Source organism: Balaenoptera physalus, assembly GCF_965194825.1.
Source record: "Balaenoptera physalus genome assembly, chromosome: 1".
Taxonomy (NCBI): Eukaryota; Metazoa; Chordata; class Mammalia; order Artiodactyla; family Balaenopteridae; genus Balaenoptera; species Balaenoptera physalus.
In genome coordinates, this window is record NC_138882.1 from 178480927 (window position 1) to 178500664 (window position 19738).

The 19738-nt window shown below is 49.1% G+C and overlaps 1 protein-coding gene across 1 annotated transcript; it reads left to right on the forward strand.

Annotated features, from left to right (window-relative positions):
- Nucleotides 1-105: 105 nt before the first annotated feature.
- On the forward strand, nt 106-19171 carry LACTBL1 (lactamase beta like 1; the record flags this gene model as incomplete). Its single annotated transcript, XM_082424107.1, has 8 exons — nt 106-110; nt 737-809; nt 5806-5941; nt 7144-7253; nt 9330-9487; nt 10501-10739; nt 15064-15169; nt 16928-19171. 8 exons carry the CDS (start codon nt 106-108, stop codon nt 17907-17909), a joined length of 1809 nt encoding a protein of 602 aa, XP_082280233.1. The 3' UTR covers nt 17910-19171.
- Between the last annotated feature and the right edge of the window lie 567 nt (nt 19172-19738).

Sequence of the window (19738 nt, forward strand, 5' to 3'; positions counted from 1 at the left end):
CTTTGCCCGCTAGCCTGGAGCATTTTGGGTCACGTGGCGCCGCACAGTCCCCCTGACAGATGTGCCCCCCTCCCGGCTGCTCGGGGACCCCAGGAACTAATCCCCATGGCGTAAGACACACGGAGGGATTAGCGCTGGGAAATCAGGCGCCACATCTGCCAGCCCCTGGGGAGCCTGGGTGAAGCCTGCGCCTCAGAGCCCAGGATGTCATTCCTGTCCCCTGGAACACGGGGGCTCCCGGAGGCACTGGCCAACCATGGCTGGGTCTGAATTGCCCCGTCCTTCCTGAGCCTTCCAGAAGAGGGTGAGTTGGGACCAAGCACCCACGGGTCTGACAGGGCTGTTTCTGAGGCTTGAAGGAGGAGGAGCTGGAAGCAGAGGCAATGGCAGGGAGGGTGACCAATTGTCCCAGTTTCCTCTGGACTGAGGGGTTTGGGACTTTCAGTGCTGAAATCAGGACAGACTGGGCAGACCTGGACACTTTTTTTGAGTTTGTTTCCCTTGCCTTTGAGGTGGAGCTTCATGAAATGGAGACATGTTCCTTACCCTAGAAAACCTCATAGTCTGATGGGGAAACAACATGGGAAGATGCATTAGTGTCTGGGAAACAGCGAGGACTTCTGGGTGCAAATCCCTCATCCTTGTCTTCTTGCATTTCTCCAGCCCCCTCCTCTCTTTTCCAGCCTCCAGGACCTCTCTTTGCCTTCACTCCACTGACTCAGTTTCCTGTTCACAGGGTATCCTGGGCTGTAGAGCTGACTCCTCAAGGGGCTGGAATCTTCCACGCCATGGAGAGAATGAAGACTCAGGTGAGGCATAGCCCCACAAAGGCTTGCTTCAAACATTGACCTAAATCATAACTCACCCCTATATCACCTTCTTTGTCATCACTAACGTTTCTAGAGTTTGTACCGCAGGCCAGGAACCATTTCAAGTGTTTGCTGTGTATTAACACATCAAATTCTCAGAACAAACCAGAAACAGATCCTCTTCTTTTTCCTGTCTCAAGGGCCCTGACTGGGGTGCCCCCAACTCATCCCCAACTACCTGTTCAATGAAGCTTTCCTCCCCCTCCCACCCCGAGGCTGAGCTCATGCGTACCTCAGAGCCCCCAGAGCCCTCTGACATGATCTGTTTACATCTCTCTCCCAGAGAAATTATTACGACCACACTAGCTACCAGTCTGTGAGTAGCTAGTTTCAAAGGACTTTGCATGCATTTTCTCATTTACCCTCATCTAAATTCTATGAGGTGTAGGAATGATGGCCATTCCCATTATACAGACAAGGAAACTGAGACTCAAAGAGGGGAAGTCATTGGTCCACAGCTAGTAAGGGCAGAGCCAGAATCAAGTCCCAGGCCCCAGAGCCCTTGTGTTTGACCTCTTCACCATCCTGCCGGCTCCATGAGGGACAGATGTTAGCCAAAGGGCGTAGCACTGTGCCCAGCACACAGCCAGCTCCTGGAGATTGTATTCTGAATGAATGACTGGACAAGGAGTGCTGTCCCAGAGTGGCCAGTCGGGAGAAAAAAGGTGAAGGTTTCTGGGCTGCAGACCACCAGGGGAAGGAGCTGGGTGAACCGTGTTATGGGTGGGGTTTGGGAGAGCCTGGATCTCCCTGAGCAACCCCTCAGCCAGCATTTTCCAGCTGGGAAGAGAGAGGGGAGAGATGCCAAGTGACATCTGCAAGTGTCAATGTGAGCAGCTGGTGAGCACCTTAGACATTAAATACTGACCCCACCTTTGTGTCTATTGGAATAAATTCTGAGACTGGAGACAGACATGAGATGAGGCTGGGCCCCAGAGGAGGGCTGCACATTGGGGATGCAGAGAACCCAGTCACATGTTGGGGTCGGGGGGATGCATAGACAGGGCTAGAATCCCAGCTCCATCATCCACTGCCCATGACCTCATCGAGTCATCGAATATCTGTGAATTTCATTCTGCTCCTGAAAATGAGAGGATGATGCCATGCCGTAGGTACTTGTTAAGTGAGATCAGGCTGCCCCTCGACCAGGGCACCCTCACAGGGCTTGCCCCAGTGGCCCTTTGCTCATGCTCAAAGAGGGGCACCTTCTGACTCCCCTCCCACACAAACCCACGGCAATGCCAGAGAGCCTTCCCATTCACTCCTGTGGCTGAGGCACAGACTTGTGTCTGGTGTCACTCCTCTGACACCCAGCTGGAGACAACCTAATGCTCTCGGGATCCTTAATGGCTTCATTTAAAAAAACCTGAAGTACAGTTTATATGCATTATAATTCACTCTTTGAGGTGTACAGCTCCATGTGTTTTGACAAATACATATGGCCCTGTAACCACCGTCACAATCAGGATAGAGAACGGTTTCAGCACCTTCCCAAATTCCCTTCTGCCCTGTTGTAGTCTACACCATCCGAACTCCCAGGTGGCCATTGATTTGTTTTCTGTCCTTGCAGTTTTGCCTTGTCCAGAGTGTTATGAAAATGGAATTATATAGTCTGTAGCCTTTTTTAAAAAAATGTTTTTAAAATTTATTTATCTATTTGGCTGCACTGGGTCTTAATTCCGGCACATGGGATCTTCGTTGCTGCGGACCAGATCTTTGTTGCTGCATGCGGCATCTTTATTTGAGGCATGTGGGATCTTTAGTTGTGGCATGTGGGATCTTCAGTTTCGGTATGAGAACTCCTAGTTGTGGCAAGTGGGATCTAGTTCCCTGACCTGAGCCCCCTGCATTGGGAGTACAGAGTCTTAGCCACTGGAACACCAGGGAAGTCCCTATAGTCTGTAGCCTTTTGAGTCTGGCTTCTTTCACTTAGCATAATGTATTTAAGATTCATCCACATGATTGCGTATATCAATAGTTTGTTCCTTTACACTGCTGAGTAGTATTCCATTGCATGGCTGTACCATAGTTTGTCTATTCATTCACCAGTTGAGGGACTTTTCCAATCTTTAGAAATTATGAATAAAGAATGGCTTTAATATGAACCCTAAATTCTAGAGCTGGAAGATACTTTTGAAGTCAAATGAGGTTTCCAGATGTAAAAGTAAGCTCTTTGTAAATAACCCAGCCCTCTCCAACAGTTAAAGAAGTGGAGGCTCAGAGAGAGGAAGGGACTTGTCCAGAGTTATAACTGACTCAGGAGGTAGGGCTGAGATTTGAACCCAAGTCTTTCAACTTGCAGGACAACATAATGTTCAAAACATACTTCCTGAGAACCTGCCAGAGCCAGGTGGAGTGCCAGGTGTTGCAGGCATCAAAGCCAAGATCTTGGTGCTGGAGACACTCACCACCTTATCAGTAACCAAGAAAATGCAAATTAAAAGTAGCAATGAGAATCACAGGTGGTGAAAGTATAAATTGGAACAACTTTGGAGAGCAACTGGATAGTATCTGGTTAAGCTGAAGATGGCCATATCTTACCACCCAGATATTTCACTCCCAACTCAAATGTATAAAATACTCACGTCTTTAAGGCAGCCTGGCCCCAGAGTCCATGCTCTAACTATTACGCTATGAAGTATAGTCAAACAGCAGCATACTCTATAGAAGTTAAAATGGATAATCCAGAACTACATGTATCAAATTGGAAAAAAAGTAAGTTGAAGGAGGATAATACAGCAGGATATCATTTATATAAGTTTTAAAATGTGAAAAACAATACTATGTGCTGCTTATGGATCCATAAACACATAGTGAAGGAATAAAAACACGCATGATAACGATAAACACCAAGATCAGAATGGGTGTCACATGTGAGGAGAGGGGGAGAGGCCCGGGTTTGAGACCCAGCTCTCCAGCAGCTGGCTGTTTCTCGCTCTTCGATGATTTGTACTACTCTCACCCACTCACTCAGCAAATCCTCGCCACGCCCTGAGCACAGGTCAGCCACTGAGCACAGCAGAGAGATTGTGCAGAGTTGGGCTGGCCAGGAGAGCTAGGCCTTGAACACCTGCATGCCAGCTCCCCGAGGGCAGGAATTCTGATACGGGTTCACTGCTGAGCCCCCAGGGCCTGGAACAGTGCCTCTCACCTAGTAGGTGCTCAATATAGAGTTGCTGAAAGGATGAATAAATGAAACAGAGCCCTCAATCCTGGGACAAGGGTCCTGAATCTTGAATTCCTTCCCAGCTCTCTCATTCTGCAGGCCCTCTAGGAGGGACAGAGAAGGATTAGGGGAGACCAGGGAAGAGTCCTTTCACATCACAGTTTAGGTTACAGCAGCAATGAAGATAGTTCAAAAGAGACATAAGACACATTAAGACATAAAGGTAGAGAGTCAGGCAGATTGGATCTGAATCCCAGCTTCGCCACTGCCTTGCTCTGTGACCTTGAGCAAGTCACCTAACCTCTGTGAGCCTCATTTTATCACCTCTAAAATGAAAGTTCCCAAACCAACTTCATGAACAGACTATGAAATGTGGTAAGATAATACCTGTTAAGTGAATAGCGCAGGGCCAGGCATAAAGCTGGCACTCAACATATGATGTTTATTATTTTTTAGACAAGTCCTTTCCTTCCTGTAACTTCAGTTTGCAGACCTGGAAATGAGAAAGTTCAACAAATGACTGTGAAGGCTCTTCCAGAACTTTGGTTGAGCAGGCCAGAGACAGAGATCAAATGCTAGCTCTGCAACTAGCTGTGTGACCCTGGGCAAGTCACTTAACTTCTCTGAGCCTCATCTGTAACATCAGGGCACTAAGGGCGCCTACCTCACAGGGTGCCATGATACGTCTCTTAAAAGGCTTTTAGCACCGTGTCTGGGACACTAACTGGAGGTGGTACTGTGTTTCCAGGATTCTAAGTTGGCTGTGAGGGAATACACGGTTCTTCCTGGGGGCCAGGTCGCCACACACGCTCTCTCTTTAGATTCCTTGCCACCTCCCCACGCGGCCTCTTCCTCCTCCCTCTCTTGGACTTTAGGCCTCGGTCTCATCGTCTTATGCTCCCTGCTTCCTGCCCTCGCCCACCTCCCAAGCTGCACTTGCTCAGCCCCCCCACCTGTCTGAGGAAAAGGCCCCATTTCTCTGAGCTCCACCCTTTCTTGAACTTTCCAGGCAAGTCCCTTTTCACTGCAACGGTTTTTATACTCACTTGGCAGAGAAACATGGGGGGGCGTGGCGATGAGACCAGCCACAGCTGGGAGACACCAACCACACATTGGGAGCCTTATGCAGGCCTGCTGCAAGAACACACCATTGGTGGAGGCTTGGGAGAGCGGGTGTGTGGCGAGGCATGGGGCGAAGCGAGTCTCCTGGGAAGCCTTGTCCTGTGTTCTCAGGACCCACACATTCCCTCCGCAACATGTACTGAGCAACCAGGATAAACCAGAGGCCGTGGAGGACAGAGAGTGAGGAAGGGGCCCCTCCCTTGGAGAACTCACACTCCGTGAGGTGGATCAGCTAACAGTTGTAGAACAACTGTATTAGAGAGAAAGCTGGATTTGCACCACAACGGAGGCTTGTGCCTAGTGCCCTGTTGGGGACTTGGGTGAGGAGAGTTGGGAAAGCTTCATGGAGGAGGTGGCATTTCAGCTGGTGTTAGATGTTTCACTAAGTACATAGGAGAGAGAGGGCATGCCCAGCAGAGGGAACAGGCTATGCAAAGGCACAGAGGTGCAGAGGTACATATGGGGCAGAGCTGTTGAAGGGGCAATACTGGGAAGGCCCTTGGTCTTACAGGTGTGAAACTTACCCCAAGCTGTGGGCTCTCCTGATGTCTGGGTGAACCTAAGGCATAGGAGGGGCCAGAGCAGGGGACCCTCTCTCCTCCCTCTTGCTGACCCCCTTGGGGGTGTGCCTTGTCCTTCCCCTTGCAGGCTGGCCGGCAGCTCAGCCTGCTGAAAGTGAAAAAGAAGTGGCTCTTCCCGGCTTCCTGCAGCTTCTTCTTCGTGCTCTCTGTGCTCATGACTGGCTGCTTCCTGTGGCAGTATTACCTCCCCAAGCTGAAGACCAGTGAGTGCAGGAACATCCTTGAGCTTCCCCCCATCCCCGGAGGTCCCCGTGGGCTTGGAGCTGCCACTCCTGATCTGAGGCAGGAGGGAGGACCATAAGATTCAGACTCAGAAGCTCTGGCGTCCATTCTGACTCCAGCTCTCACTAACTGTGCATCTTTGGGCCAGTCATGTGATCCCTCTGTGCCTCGATGCCCTTCTGTAGTAACTGAGGATCTAATACCACTGGGGGTTCCTTAAGCCACCGAGGGTCCGGGGGTAAAACTCAGGGTCCCCCCAAAAGTGCAAACAGTGTTTCTCTTGCTCTTCCTTCGGCCCCCAAGGTGGGATCTCCAGGCCTTACCTCCCTTTAAAGGCACTGCCCCAGCTATATCTAAGACCCCGGGAGGAACATGCCCATGTGTCCATGGACAGCAGCTGCCATTTCTTGGTCTCTCCATCCTGGGCTGGTCAAGGCTCAGCAAATGAACCACCACTGCTGGTAACGCCAGGCTCATGCCCTAGGGCCAGCCCTCCCAGCTGGCACAGCCTCACCACAAGATACCAGCCATGGGCAGCCAGGGGCAAAGGGCAGAGCATGCCCAAGGGGAGACAGCACAGTCCCACACTCACTACCTGCTGCTTGGCCTTCGAGACACCAATCAGGCCACAGGTGCCTGTTGGTAGCCCTTCTCTCCCGCATGACGAGCTTCCTCCCTCCACGTGGTCAGCAGACTTAGACAAGTTCCAGCTCTGTGGGGCAGGCTCAGCCACATCTCTCCTGTCCCCCTTTCTCCAGTTCTGATTATATATTTGGGTGGAGAAGTGGACTCGGGGCCCCACTTAGGCTTCAGGCTTAAACAACCAGGAACAACTCATTTCATCCCCAGAGCTGTGCATCCGGGCATTAGGGTTTGAGTCCCATCCTACTTTTGTCCAGGTGTGTGGCTTCCTTGGAACCTCAGGGGGAAGGCGTGGACCTTGGCAGGGCAGGATTCAGGCTGTGAGACCATCACGACGGCCTCCAGACCTCCCTGCATCCTCTAAGAACAGTGTGGGGTGGTAAGGGTGTTAGAACCCCCCAAGAGTGCAAGAACCACTCTTCTCTAAACCTTCCACTGCCTCCTGAGATCACCCAGAACTGGGAGAAGACCCAGTGGGCGATGGCCCCTAGACCACTAACCTGATCTCTGTCCTCCACTCACCATGTGATGTGCCCTCCAGGTTCCTTGGGACCAGAGGTGACCTCTGCCCCCATGAGGATGTGCCCCCAGCACCCTGAGCCTGTGCCCCTGGCCCACCCCCTCCCCGTGTTGAAGGAGGCCCTGAAAAAGGTCAGTGATGACCCAGGAGAGAACTGGCTGTGTGGGCTAGGCCCGGTTGATGAGGGGGAGGGCATATCCTCTGCGCTGGTAGTGGCATTCATTCATTCATTCAACATATAATTCTTTTATAAAAAAATTAATTAATTTATTTGGCTGCACTGGGTTGCGGCACACGGGGTCTTCGCTGTGGCATGCGGGATCTTTAGTTGCAGCATGTGGGATCTAGTTCCCTGACCAGTGATCGAACCCAGGCCCCCTGCATTCGGAGTGCAGAGTCTTAGCCACTGGACCACCAGGCATGCCCCCCAACATACAATTCTTTTTTTTTTTTTTTTTTTAACATACAATTCTTGAGCACTTACTCTGCGCTACGCACCAGGGATATGGCAGGAGAAGATACTGTCCTGCTCTCAAGAAGCTACTAGTCTTGGAATGAGGGGAACAGTCAAGATAGTAAACATTTATAACACAGGGGTAAGAGTGAGGATAGGGAAAGTTTAGGGTACATGGTGACACAAAGGAACTGGACTTGGGGTCAGGGAAGGCTTCTGGAGGAAGTGGTGTCTAAACTGAGAGGTGAACAAGGAGTAGATACCCAGAGGATATGTGTGTGTATAATGAGGGAGCTTGGGGGTGTGAAAGGTGTGCTTTAGATAGAGGGAACAGCATGTGCAAAGGCCCAGAGGCAGCAGAGTCAGTATGAGGCATATACAGAGAGGAAATTCAGTCTGGTGGGGCCATAAGTGGGGGTGGAGAAAGATGAGATGGGAGAGGATCACAGAGGCCATTGAAATATGATTAAAGACCCCACAACACTACTTTTACCATTGCAGAATGGCTTAACACTAGAGGGGGCTGTCAGCCAGCTCTTGTCTGTGCCATTCTGCCATTCAGACCCTACCCACTTGGGTCACTCACCTTAGGAGACACACAGATCAGAAGTGTACGTTGCAGCAGCCTGGTGGTGGTGGTGGGAGATGGTTTGAAACTTCATCCGAGGAACAGCTGAAGGGAAGGAGGATGATGTGTCCACATAAGAGTAGGCGTGGGCCAGTGCAGAGAGACACAATCACTGCCTGCAAATACACAGAAAGCTTTTGTGAAGGAGAGAGAGCAGAAGCGTGCTATTTGGCTCCCAGGGGTCAGAGTAATTAAAAAAAAATAAAGCAACAATAATAACCATAGCAGCCTTCTAGTGAGTACCTGGTACATGCCACGCACTGTGCTAACTTCTCTGTGTTACCACCTCCTGAATCCCTCGCTACAGAGGAGGAAACTGAGGCTCAGAGAGGCAAAGTTAGTGCAGGGGTGGAAACTATAGGTAGACTGAGCTCAATTCAGGGAATGTAAAATCTCTTGGCAAGGAGGTGCTGGAGTTAGCATAGGGTTCTAATCCTGATTCCACTAGCCATTTACCACCAGGGCAAGTCACTTCATATCTCAAATGTTCTCACCTGTAAAATGGGGAGAAATCAGCACTGACTTATGAGGATTAAGTGAGACAATGTATGAAAATCATTTTATACTGTGTCTGGCATGTTGTAAATGTCCAGTAAATGTTAGCTGTTAATCACCATCATTATACTACATAATTGAAAATAATGAGGTATTTTCAATAAATGTTCAAAGACAGTGTTAGGGGTCCTCTATAAATACTGAATTCTCCAACACTAGGGGGTCAGACTCAGCCTGTTGGAGGTTTTTTAGGGCATCAGACACAGGTTTGATTAGATCAGGGGTTTTAACCCCTCACTCTTCTTACGTATTTCCAAGGAAATGTTTCTTTGAACAAAGGTCTTATGAGGAAAACTTACATACAAAACAGATTCCAGGGGATCTGCTCTGATTGCAGCTGGGTGGGGTCCCCACGTGGGGTCCCCACCCCATGGGACACTGTCTGAGAACCCGAGGTCTGGGGGCTCACTGGGCTCCCTTCCAGCCACTAGGGGGAGAGAATGGAGGGGAGCCAGGCAGAGGGTGTGGTATGTGAATGGCATGGTGTACAGAACCACATGGGGCCTGTGGGTGGGGAGAGGGGCCTGTCTCTGCACCTGTACTCTGAGCCACCCGCTCTTCTCTTCCAAGGTGGACGGGATTCTGCGCCAGGCACTGTCTGCCCCAGGCCTGGCTGCTATGTCTGCAGTTGTCATCCACAACGACACTGTGCTCTGGACCGGGAACTTCGGGAGGAAGAATGGTTCAGACCCGGCTTCTGGGCCCCCCAATGAGTACACCATGTACCGGTCAGCTGGGGCACCACCAGGGTCTTGTGGAGGGGGCGAAGGGTGGTAGGACAAGGGGGACTTAGGAGGTAGGGGGACTCAAGAGAATTATGACTGGGGGTCTTAGCTGCCAGGGCCCTTTATTAAGTCTTGGCAATTTTAAAGATGAGGAGACTGAGGTCCAGAGAGGACCAGTGAGTGCCTAACATCACACCACAGCGGTAACAAGTCAGGAAGGAATCCCTTCTGGAGAGCCCTTATCCTAATGCCTCCCAAACTAGAAAAGGCTCCCTTATGTCCCACCCCACACCCCTTCCACGTGACACTAAAGAACCGTAACCAGTTCCTGGGCCCTCGACCCGGGTCTCTGCCAGTTGGCAGTGGTGGCCCAGATGGAAGCAACTTGGGACAATCTGCTGCACACCCAGAGTCTCCCCTCCTGGGTGCTGCCTGTAGGATCCTCAAAGCTCACAGTGCCAAGTGGACACGTTTGCTCCCTGAGATACTGTGAGCATTGCAGGGCTTCCATTCACACTGCACCTGCTATGTGCCAGGCACAGGGCAACAATTATATTTGCTATCACTTATTGAGCACTTACTACCTTCCAGGTGTGTTGCCAAGCACTTTGCAAGCACAATCTTGTTCGATCCTTTCTACAACCCATAAAACAGACAATGAAACTGAATCTCAGAAAGGACTAGCACTTGCCCAAGGCAACTCAGCTGGTGAGAGGCAGAGATAGGATCCCAACCCAGGTCTGTCCCAGAGAGGGAAGTGCCTGGTGAAGGGCCTGGCATGGGGGAGGTGCTCGAGAGTGTCCATCTGGCCCAGCCCCACTGCCCCTGGTAAGTTCTCAAGCATCCCAAAGGCATTCTACAGAGGCTGGTGGATTTCTGTCTGAGACGCTGAATAAGGGTGGACTCAGTGCTTTCCTAATTATACTAGAAAGTTGGAGGCTGGGGGTGCAGGGTGGAGGTGGGTTGTGAAGCCAACAGGAGGCCCTCTGCACCCTTGTGCCCCCCACATTGTCCAGGATCTCCAGCATCTCCAAGATCTTTCCCGTGCTGATGCTGTACCGCCTGTGGGAGGAGGGCATCGTGGCCTCTCTAGATGACCCTCTGGAGCGGTACGCCGGCACCTTCACCATTAACAACCCACTGGGCATGGCATCAGCCCCCAAACAAAAGAGCCTGATGGATGTTCTGGAGGAGGTGGGCCCAGCCCCAAGGCCTTCACCCGTCACCCTCCGAAGGATGGCCAGCCAGCTCTCAGGTGAGTGGCTCTGAACTTAATGTAGTTCAGTCCAAACCATTTCAGATAGGGGAACCAAGGAGCAGGTTCTCATCCAGCCAGGCTGGGTCCACTCTCTGCTCTGCTTCCTGAACTGGCCATAGCTCCCTCTCATCCTTCCTGGGTGGTGGGCCAGGGGTAGAAAGATCTGGTGAGATAAAAGCTGAGGTGAAACCTGGGAATTTAGGTTCAAGTGGACAAATGAGGATCTGTTGGAAGGTCAAAAGCAAGCTGACAGGTCAAGATCTGCTTATTAGATCAAGAACAAGTCAACAAGTGAATATGTGTTGACAATTCTACAAATTATATATTTTATATATAATTTGAATATAATATATATTCTACAATTGTACGTTAATTTCCCTTACTATATAAACCATTACAAAGACCAAGAACCCAACAGAAAAATGGGTAAAGGATAGGAACAGAACAGACAGTTCACAGAAAAGGAATATAAATGGCTCTTAAGAATATTAAAAAATATTAAAAGATGCTCAACCTCATTCATAACAAAATAAATGCAAATTAAATCTCCTGAGAGACATTTTCCTCTTATCAGATTGGTAAAGGCCATAATAGTGGGTATACTGAGTTGGTGAAGTTATGGTGAAATAGGCCCTCTTATACATCAGTGGTGGAAATTTAAATTGGTGCAACTTGGGACTTCCCTGGCGGTCCAGTGGCTAAGACCCTGTGCTTCCACTGCAGGGGGCACAGGTTTGATCCCTGGTAGGGGAACTAGGATCCCGTGTACTGCACCGCACGGCCAAAAAATAGAAAAAAAATTGGTGCAGCCTGTGTGGAGGGCAATTGGTAATACCTATCACAAAAATGTATACATCCTTTGACTCAGCAATTACACTTTTAGGAAATTCTCTTACAGATGTATTCACACATGTGCGGTATGAGGTATGTACACAGTTATTCACTACAGCACTGTTTGTGATAGTGAAAAAAAAAGATTGAAACAACCTAAATATAAATAGGGGAGTAACTAAATAAACTATGACACAGTTATACAATCAGATACTACTGTAGCCCTAAAAAAATGGGTAATAACGTTCCTTGTGTACTGAGATGCACATACAATCTTAAGTGGGTAAAAAAGCTCATAACAGCATATATTGTAGCTACCATATGAATAAATAATATATACACATATAATGTATATATGTATATGAATGTATATGTATAATCCATTTGTAATGTACCTGTTATATAACATATATATTTATATACACATATATTATGAGTGTGTGTATATATACAGGTATATATATAAAAATGTGTATCATATTTTTGGAAGGGAAAGGGATTGAATCACTGGGCTGGAACTTGGTGGCTGGGGAGAAGAGTGGGAGGAAAATTTTTCATTGTATACCCTTTGGTGTCTTTGGACTTTTGAATCATGTAAATGAATTACTTATTAAAAACAAATTATATAATAATAATGATGATAATAAAAGATGTGCTAACAAGCCAAGATGAAATCTACATGGTGGAAGGGCAAGGGCAGGCTAGGATACTGGAAGACAAAGCCAGTGAACAGGAATTGGGCAGGAATGGGTGGGAGTGAGGCTGTGCTGCATGGTGACTGACCCAGCCAAGGAGGAGCAGGCAGGCACCAGCTGCACCACCCCAAAACGCCTTCTATTGTTCATATTTGCAGTCACCAACCCATCAACTCTAGACGGTAGGAATCCATCATAAGTGCCTACTATTTCATCATTTTACAAAGTGCATTCAGGCCTGAGGTCTCAGTCTGTGGACATGGCTGGTTAGCACTCCCATTAGCAGATGGTGAACCTGAGGCTCTGCCAGATAATGGAAGCTCCTGAAGTCGCCCAGGCAGGACAGGATCAGAGCCTTGGGGGAGGGCGGCCTAGTGGCTAAGGGCATGAGCACTGAAATTAATTCCAGCTGTGTGATCTTGGGTAAGTCACGTAACCTCTCTGAGCCTTGTTTTACTCCTCTGTAAAAGGACTGGTTCATGCTATTTTGCTGTATTAAATGTGCTAATGAATGTCAAGCACTTAGCAGAGTAGCTGGCACACAGCAGGTACTTGTCAATGTAGCTCTGGTTATTACAGCCAAGGGTAGACCTAGGTTTATGGAGGCCTGATGTAGATATAATTTGGGGGTCCTCTTTAAAAATACAATATTATAAATTCAAACTTGGATACAGGCCTTGGAAGGGGTCATACAGGTGAGGGGCTCTGAGGCTTTTGCTCCATGAGCCTCCTATTAAATACATTCCTGTTTATAACCTGACCCCAGGGCTCCCTCTAGGGGTACACTGTGGATTCTTCTTCATCTGTACCCAAGGGACCCAGCACAGGGCTCTGTGTTTGTGGTCAGTTTAAAAACACCCAACACGGGCTTCCCTGCTGGCACAGTGCTTAAGAATCCGCTTGCCAATGCAGGGGACACAGGTTCGAGCCCTGGTCCGGGAAGATCCCACATGCTGCGGAACAACTAAGCCCGTGAGTCACAACTACTGAGCCCAAGTGCCACAACTACTGAGCCTGTGCACCGCGAGCCCATGCTCTGCAACAAGAGGAAGCAACCGCCATGAGAAGCCCGCAACCGCAGTGAAGAGTAGCCCCCGCTCGCCGCAACTAGAGAAAGCCTGCATGCAGCAACGAAGACCCAATGCAGCCAAAAATAAATAAAAATAAATAAATAAATTAAGAAAAATGCAACCCTCAAAAAACAAACAAAAAAGCCCACCCTACGTGTCCCAAAGCCCACCAGTTGAGCATACAGCTGCCTGAATGACTCTGTTATACGTTCCCAGTATCTTTTATGATTGACCTTCACCTTAATCTAGAGCTTTCTCCCATTCTTGGAGCTTTTCATCCATTCTTAGTTAAGTTTTGTAACACCTCACAGGGAAACCACTGCAGGTGCTTCAGCCCACTTCAAGGTGAGCAAGTAGAGGCTCAGAGAGGTAAAGCATATGGTTTGGGCCACACAGCAAGAAGTGTTAGAGTCAGAATTTAAACCCAGGGCTTGGGACTCCATCCCCCAGCTGCTCAGGCCAAGAGCCTGGAGTTAGTTATCCCTGATTTCTCTCACTCCCACACCCTCCACATCCCCTCCAGTAGCAAATTCTGTTGGCTCCATTATCAAAATATGTCCAGAATCCAACCACTCCTCACTCATCCAATCCACCAGCATTTAGACATGGATTTTTGCAAGTCTCCTTACAGGTTTCCCTGTGTCTGCCATTGCCCCCCAAAGTCTGTTTTCACATAGCAGCCAGAGCAACTGATATATGTCAGATCACATCACTCCTCTTCTCAAAGCCCTACAGTGGCCCCATCCCAATCAGAGAAAAGGCCAAGTCCTTATAGTAGCCTATAGCACCCTACAGGATCTGGTGCCTGCACCCCAATATCTCTCACCTCCAAAGTCTCCCCTTTTCTCAATCCTTGCCACCACACTGGCTCTTTCCTGCTGATCCTCAAACATGCCAACAGATTCCTGCCTCAGGACCTTTGCACCTGCTCTTTCCTCTGCTTGAGACATTCTTTCCTCACAGAGCTGTGTGGCTCTCTCCCTCACCTCCTCGAGTTCTCACCTGCTCAAGGGTCACCTACCCTGTGAGGCCTTCCTCTGACCACTCTGTATAAAATAACAATCCCTCCTTTCATACATGGAATTATTTCCCTCCACAGCATGAATATTTATTTGCTTCTTGTCTGTCTCCTCTGCTAGAATGCAGATTCCACATGGGCAGGGACTTTGTTTTGTTCACTACTGAATTCCAGTACCCAGAACAGTCTTTGGCACGAAAGAGATGCTTGAACACTATTGTTGAGTGAATGGGTGGGAAGAATCCTAATCCTGTGATCCTTTCAATACTTGTCACATCTAATGTCACATCCAATAAACAGAAAATTCCAAGTAGCCAGAGGAGCCAGTTCCACAAAACCTATTTGGGCAGTGACCTCAAGAATTTTATGGAATCAAATATCTATGGTTGATGATAACAATTATTTTTTGAGCAATTACTATGACCAGGAACCATGCTAAGCATTTGATTTCACCAAATCCTCACACCAGCCATATGACATAGGAATTATTTCCCTCATGTTACAGATGAGGGGACTCTGGCTCAGAGAGGTTAAATGACTTGCCCAATGGAACAGAGGCAGGATTAGAGTCCATGCTAGAGCTTTTTTTTTTAAGGTGATTTTGTTGTTATCTCTCAGCTCATGGAAGGTGGGGGAGGGGGTACAGCCAGGGGCCCATCATCCCACCATCAGCTGACCCAGCAGGTCTGACCGCTGCTCCTCCCTAGGGCTGCCCCGAAGGCTCCGTTCCACTTCGCTGCTGTGGAGGGGCAGCACCCAGGAGGCCCTGAACCTGCTCAAGGATGATGTGCTGGTGGCAGACCCAGGAACCAGGTGAGGAGTGAGCCCTGATGCCCTACCAATGTTAGGAACCTCACAAGGTGACATACCTCTCCTGGGAGAGAACCTATGTCACCTCACCCTAGGTGGTCAGAGCCAGGAAAGACCTCGCAGATCACTGATGACAACCCCTGCTCCACAGCTGGGGGGACTGAGGAACATAGAGGGATGGCAGAGCAAGGCAGCAGGGAGCTGGGCCCAGATCCAGTCCTGTTTGAATCTCATGGTCTTCCCATTAATCAACTCAACATTTATTGAACACTTACTCTGTGCTTGGAATATGTTAAACTGAGATATAGCAGCAGACGAATCCAACCAGGTCCCTCCTCGTGGAGTTTGCATTCTTCTGAGTGAACAGTGAACATTCTTATCAGTGAACAGATAAACAAGTTAAATACAGATTTTGCCAAGTGCTGGAAATAAATGGGATGCTGATGAGATAGGGAGTGGATAGCTGGTGTAGCCAGCTACTGAACAGAGAAGCCCAGCTTCTGGAGCAGTGGGGCTGTGGAGCTGGACAGAGGACAGTGACACTCCCCTGCCTCAGATGTCCCCTTCCGGGACTTGGGCAGTACTCTTTTTCCAAATTTGCCACTCTGTTTCTCCAAATGCTGAACCTCAGGCCCCACTTCTCTTAAGGAAGAAAGGATCCAGGTAAAACTTAGACATCTGTAGGCTAGAGTTCTCCTTCCAGCTTTGGCACGAACCTCCTGAGTGACCTTGGAGGAAGCATTTGCCTCTGTGAACCTCACCTTTCTTATCTGTAAAAAACAGGAGGTTGGGCTAGAGTTCAGGAATATCTAAAAGGATTTGTGCATTTTCACCCATTCTTGTGCCTTCCTGAGGCACTATTTTATTTTATTTTATTTTATATTTTATTTATTTTTTGGTTGCGTTGGGTCTTCGTTGCTGCGTGAGGGCTTTCTCTAGTTGTGGCAAGAGGGGGCTACTCTTCCTTGCGGTGCATGGACTTATTGTGGTGGGCTTCTCTTGTTGTGGAGCACAGGATCTAGGTGTGCGGGCTTCAGTAGTTGTGGTGCACGGGCTCAGTAGTTGTGGCTCGCGGGCTCTAGAGCGCAGGCTCAGTAGTTGTGGCGCACGGGCTTAGTTGCTCCTCGGCACGTGGGATCTTCCCAGACCAGGGCTGGAACACGTGTCCCCTGCATTGGCAGGCAGATTCTTAACCATTGAGCCACCAGGGAAGTCCCCTGAGTCACTATTTTAGAGATTCTGAAACTGCATCTGCTCTGGGAAAGAAAGGAGACTTCTTATTGATTATTTGTGTCTGGCAAGGGAGGAGTGAAATCCTGCCTCCTATTTGTTATCCGTGGGCTAAATGATCACTATCATTATCCCCCCCCACCCTACCAGTCTGAGACTCTAGTTTTCCATTTGATAAAGTAAATTATACTAAAGTGTAAAGGACCAAGAAGATTTGTTTTACCACTTTCCCAGGTGCATTGCCAAGCCTAGGTCTTCTCCAACCTGCTGTGTGATCCTGGGCAATTCTCTGCTCCTCTCTGAGCCTTCCTCTTTTCCAGAGGTAGAATAGTGAGTTGTATTCAGTGATCTCTGAAGTCTCTGCTGGGTCTGACCATCTCCAATGCAGTGAAGCAGGTTCCTTCCCTGTCCACCCAGTCCAATGAAACTCTGATGGCTTTGCAGACAGTCTGAGCAGGTGGGAAGGGCTTATTTAGGGCCTGGAGATGTCCCTCCTAGGCTGCATCCTAGCTTCCACCCCTCCTCTTCCAGATGCCATTACAGCACGCTGGCCTTCTCGCTTCTGGCCCATGTCCTGGCAGCCCACACCGCCCAGGGTGACTACCAGCACTGGATCTTGGAGAACGTGCTGGAACCGCTGGGGATGGAAGACACAGGCTTCGATCTAACGCCTCCTGTGCGTGCCCGCTTGGCAGCTGGCTTTTACGGCAGCGGGCGGCCGGCGCCGCTGTACGACCTGGGCTGGTACCGCCCATCGGGCCAGATGTACTCCACCACCGCTGACCTGGCCAAGCTGGCCATGGTGCTCCTGGGCAGCAGGCCCCAGCGGCTTCTGCGGCCTGACGCGTCTAAGACGCTACTGGCACCGCTGCTGGCCTGCCCGGGCGCCTACTTCGCCAACGAGACTGGCACACCGTGGGAGTTCCATGCGCAGCGGGGCTACCGTGTGGTGCGCAAGGACGGTGACCTGGACGGCTACGCCGCCACCTTCTCCCTGGTGCCGCCGCTGCGCCTGGGTCTTGTGCTGCTCCTGGCCGGGCCGAGGCCGCCAGGGCCTGACCTGGTGGCTCAGGCCTACGACGTGCTCCTGCCGGCTATGGAGAGGGCCCTTCGGGAGGCCGCGCTCAGCCCGGCTCCGCCACCCAGCGCGCGACCCTTCGCCGGCTACTTCACCTTTGCCAATTTGACTTTCTACGAAGTGCGCGCCGGGCCGGCGGGCGAGCTGCGCCTGCGCCAGTTCGGGCCCCGCGTGGAGGCGCTGGTGCCCCCGGCGTTCCGCACGTTGGCGCTGCGCCACCTGCGCGGCCGTGTCTTCCAGCTGCATGTGGCCCGCGAGTTTCCATGCGCGCTGCCGCTGGGTGACTCCTGGCTGTCCCTTGAGGCCCAGCACGGGCAGCTCGTCAACTTCTACCCCTTGGACCACCATGGGCTTTCCCCCGGCTTCGACGTGCCGGGCCTCAACACGTACCGGGTGTTGCGGCTGTCCCACAAGCCAATATTCAAGACCCAGTGACCCCGGGCTCTGTTCAGAGCCTCCCCTTCTCTCGCCTGGCAGCTTTCCATCCTACTTCTGCAAGGTAAGGCTGCAGGGATGTCTATTAAAGAACTGAGGAGTTGGCAAAGTGGGGTAGGGCCGTGTTACTCAAAGTGTGGTCTGTGGACCACAGCTGGTGGCGAACTGTTTGTTATCCATGGGAGAGGAAGAGTTTACAGAAATTTAGTGAGCATTTAGAAACTTTAATAGCGAGTTGACAGAGTACTTTTATGTCTGTTGAATCTAAGAATATGGTCTAGCATTGTGTCTTTTAAAAATCAATCTTATATGTATGGAAACACAAAAGACCCCAAATAGCCAAAACAATCTTGAGAACGAAAAATGGAGCTGGAGGAATCAGGCTCCTTGACTTCAGACTATACTACAAAGCTACAGTAATTAAGACAGTATGGTACTGGCACAAAAACAGAAATATAGATCAATGGAACAGGATAGAAAGCCCAGAGATAAACCCATGCACATATGGTCACCTTATTTTTGATAAAGGAGGCAAGAATATACAATGGAGAAAAGACAGCGTCTTCAATGAGTGATACTGGGAAAACTGGACAGCTACATGTAAAAGAATGAAATTAGAACAATCCCTTACACCATACACAAAAATAAACTCATAATGGATTAAAGACCTAAATGTAAGGCCAGACACTATAAAACGCTTAGAGGAAAACCTAGGCAGAACACTCTATGACATAAATCACAGCAAGATCCTTTTTGACCCACCTCCTAGAGAAATGGAAATAAAAACAAAAATAAACAAATGGGACCTAATGAAACTCAAAAGCTTTTGCACAGCAAAGGAAACCATAAACAAGACAAAAAGACAACCCTCAGAATGGGAGAAAATATTTGCAAATGAAGCAACTGACGAAGGATTAATCTCCAAAATTTACAAGCAGCTCATGCAGCTCAATATCAAAAAAAACCAAACAATCCAATCCAAAAATGAGCAGAAGACCTAAATAGACATTTCTCCAAAGAAGATATACAGATTGCCAACAAACACATGAAAGAATGTTCAACATCGTTAATCATTAGAGAAACGCAAATCAAAACTACAGTGAGGTATCACCTCACACCAGTCAGAATGGCCATCATCAAAAAATCTGCAAACAATAAATGCTGGAGAGAGTGTGGAGAAAAGGGAACCCTCTTGCACCATTGGTGGGAATGTAAATTGATACAGCCACTATGGAGAACAGTATGGAGGTTCCTTAAAAACTAAAAATAGAACTACCATACAACCCAGCAATCCCACTACTGGGCATATACCCTGAGAAAACCATAATTCAAAGAGTCATGTACCACAATGTTCACTGCAGCTCTATTTACAATAGCCAGGTCATGGAAGGAACGTAAGGGCCCATCGACAAATGAATGGATAAAGAAGATGTGGCACATATATACAATGGAATATAAGTCAGTCATAAAAAGAAACAAAATTGAGTTATTTGTAGTGAGGTGGATGGACCTAGAGTCTGTCATACAGAGTGAAATAAGTCAGAAAGAGAAAAACAAATACTGTATGCTAACACATATACATGGTATCTAAAAAAACCCCCCCAAAACCAAAAAAACTGGTCATGAAGAACCTAGGGGCAGGACGGGAATAAATGCGCAGACCTACTAGAGAATGGACTTAAGGACATGGGGAGGGGGAAGGGTAAGCTGGGACAAAGTGAGAGTGGCATGGACTTATATATACTATCAAATGTAAAATTGATAGCTAGTGGGAAGCAGCCACGTAGCACAGGGAGATCAGCTCGGTGCTTTGTGACCACCTAGAGGGG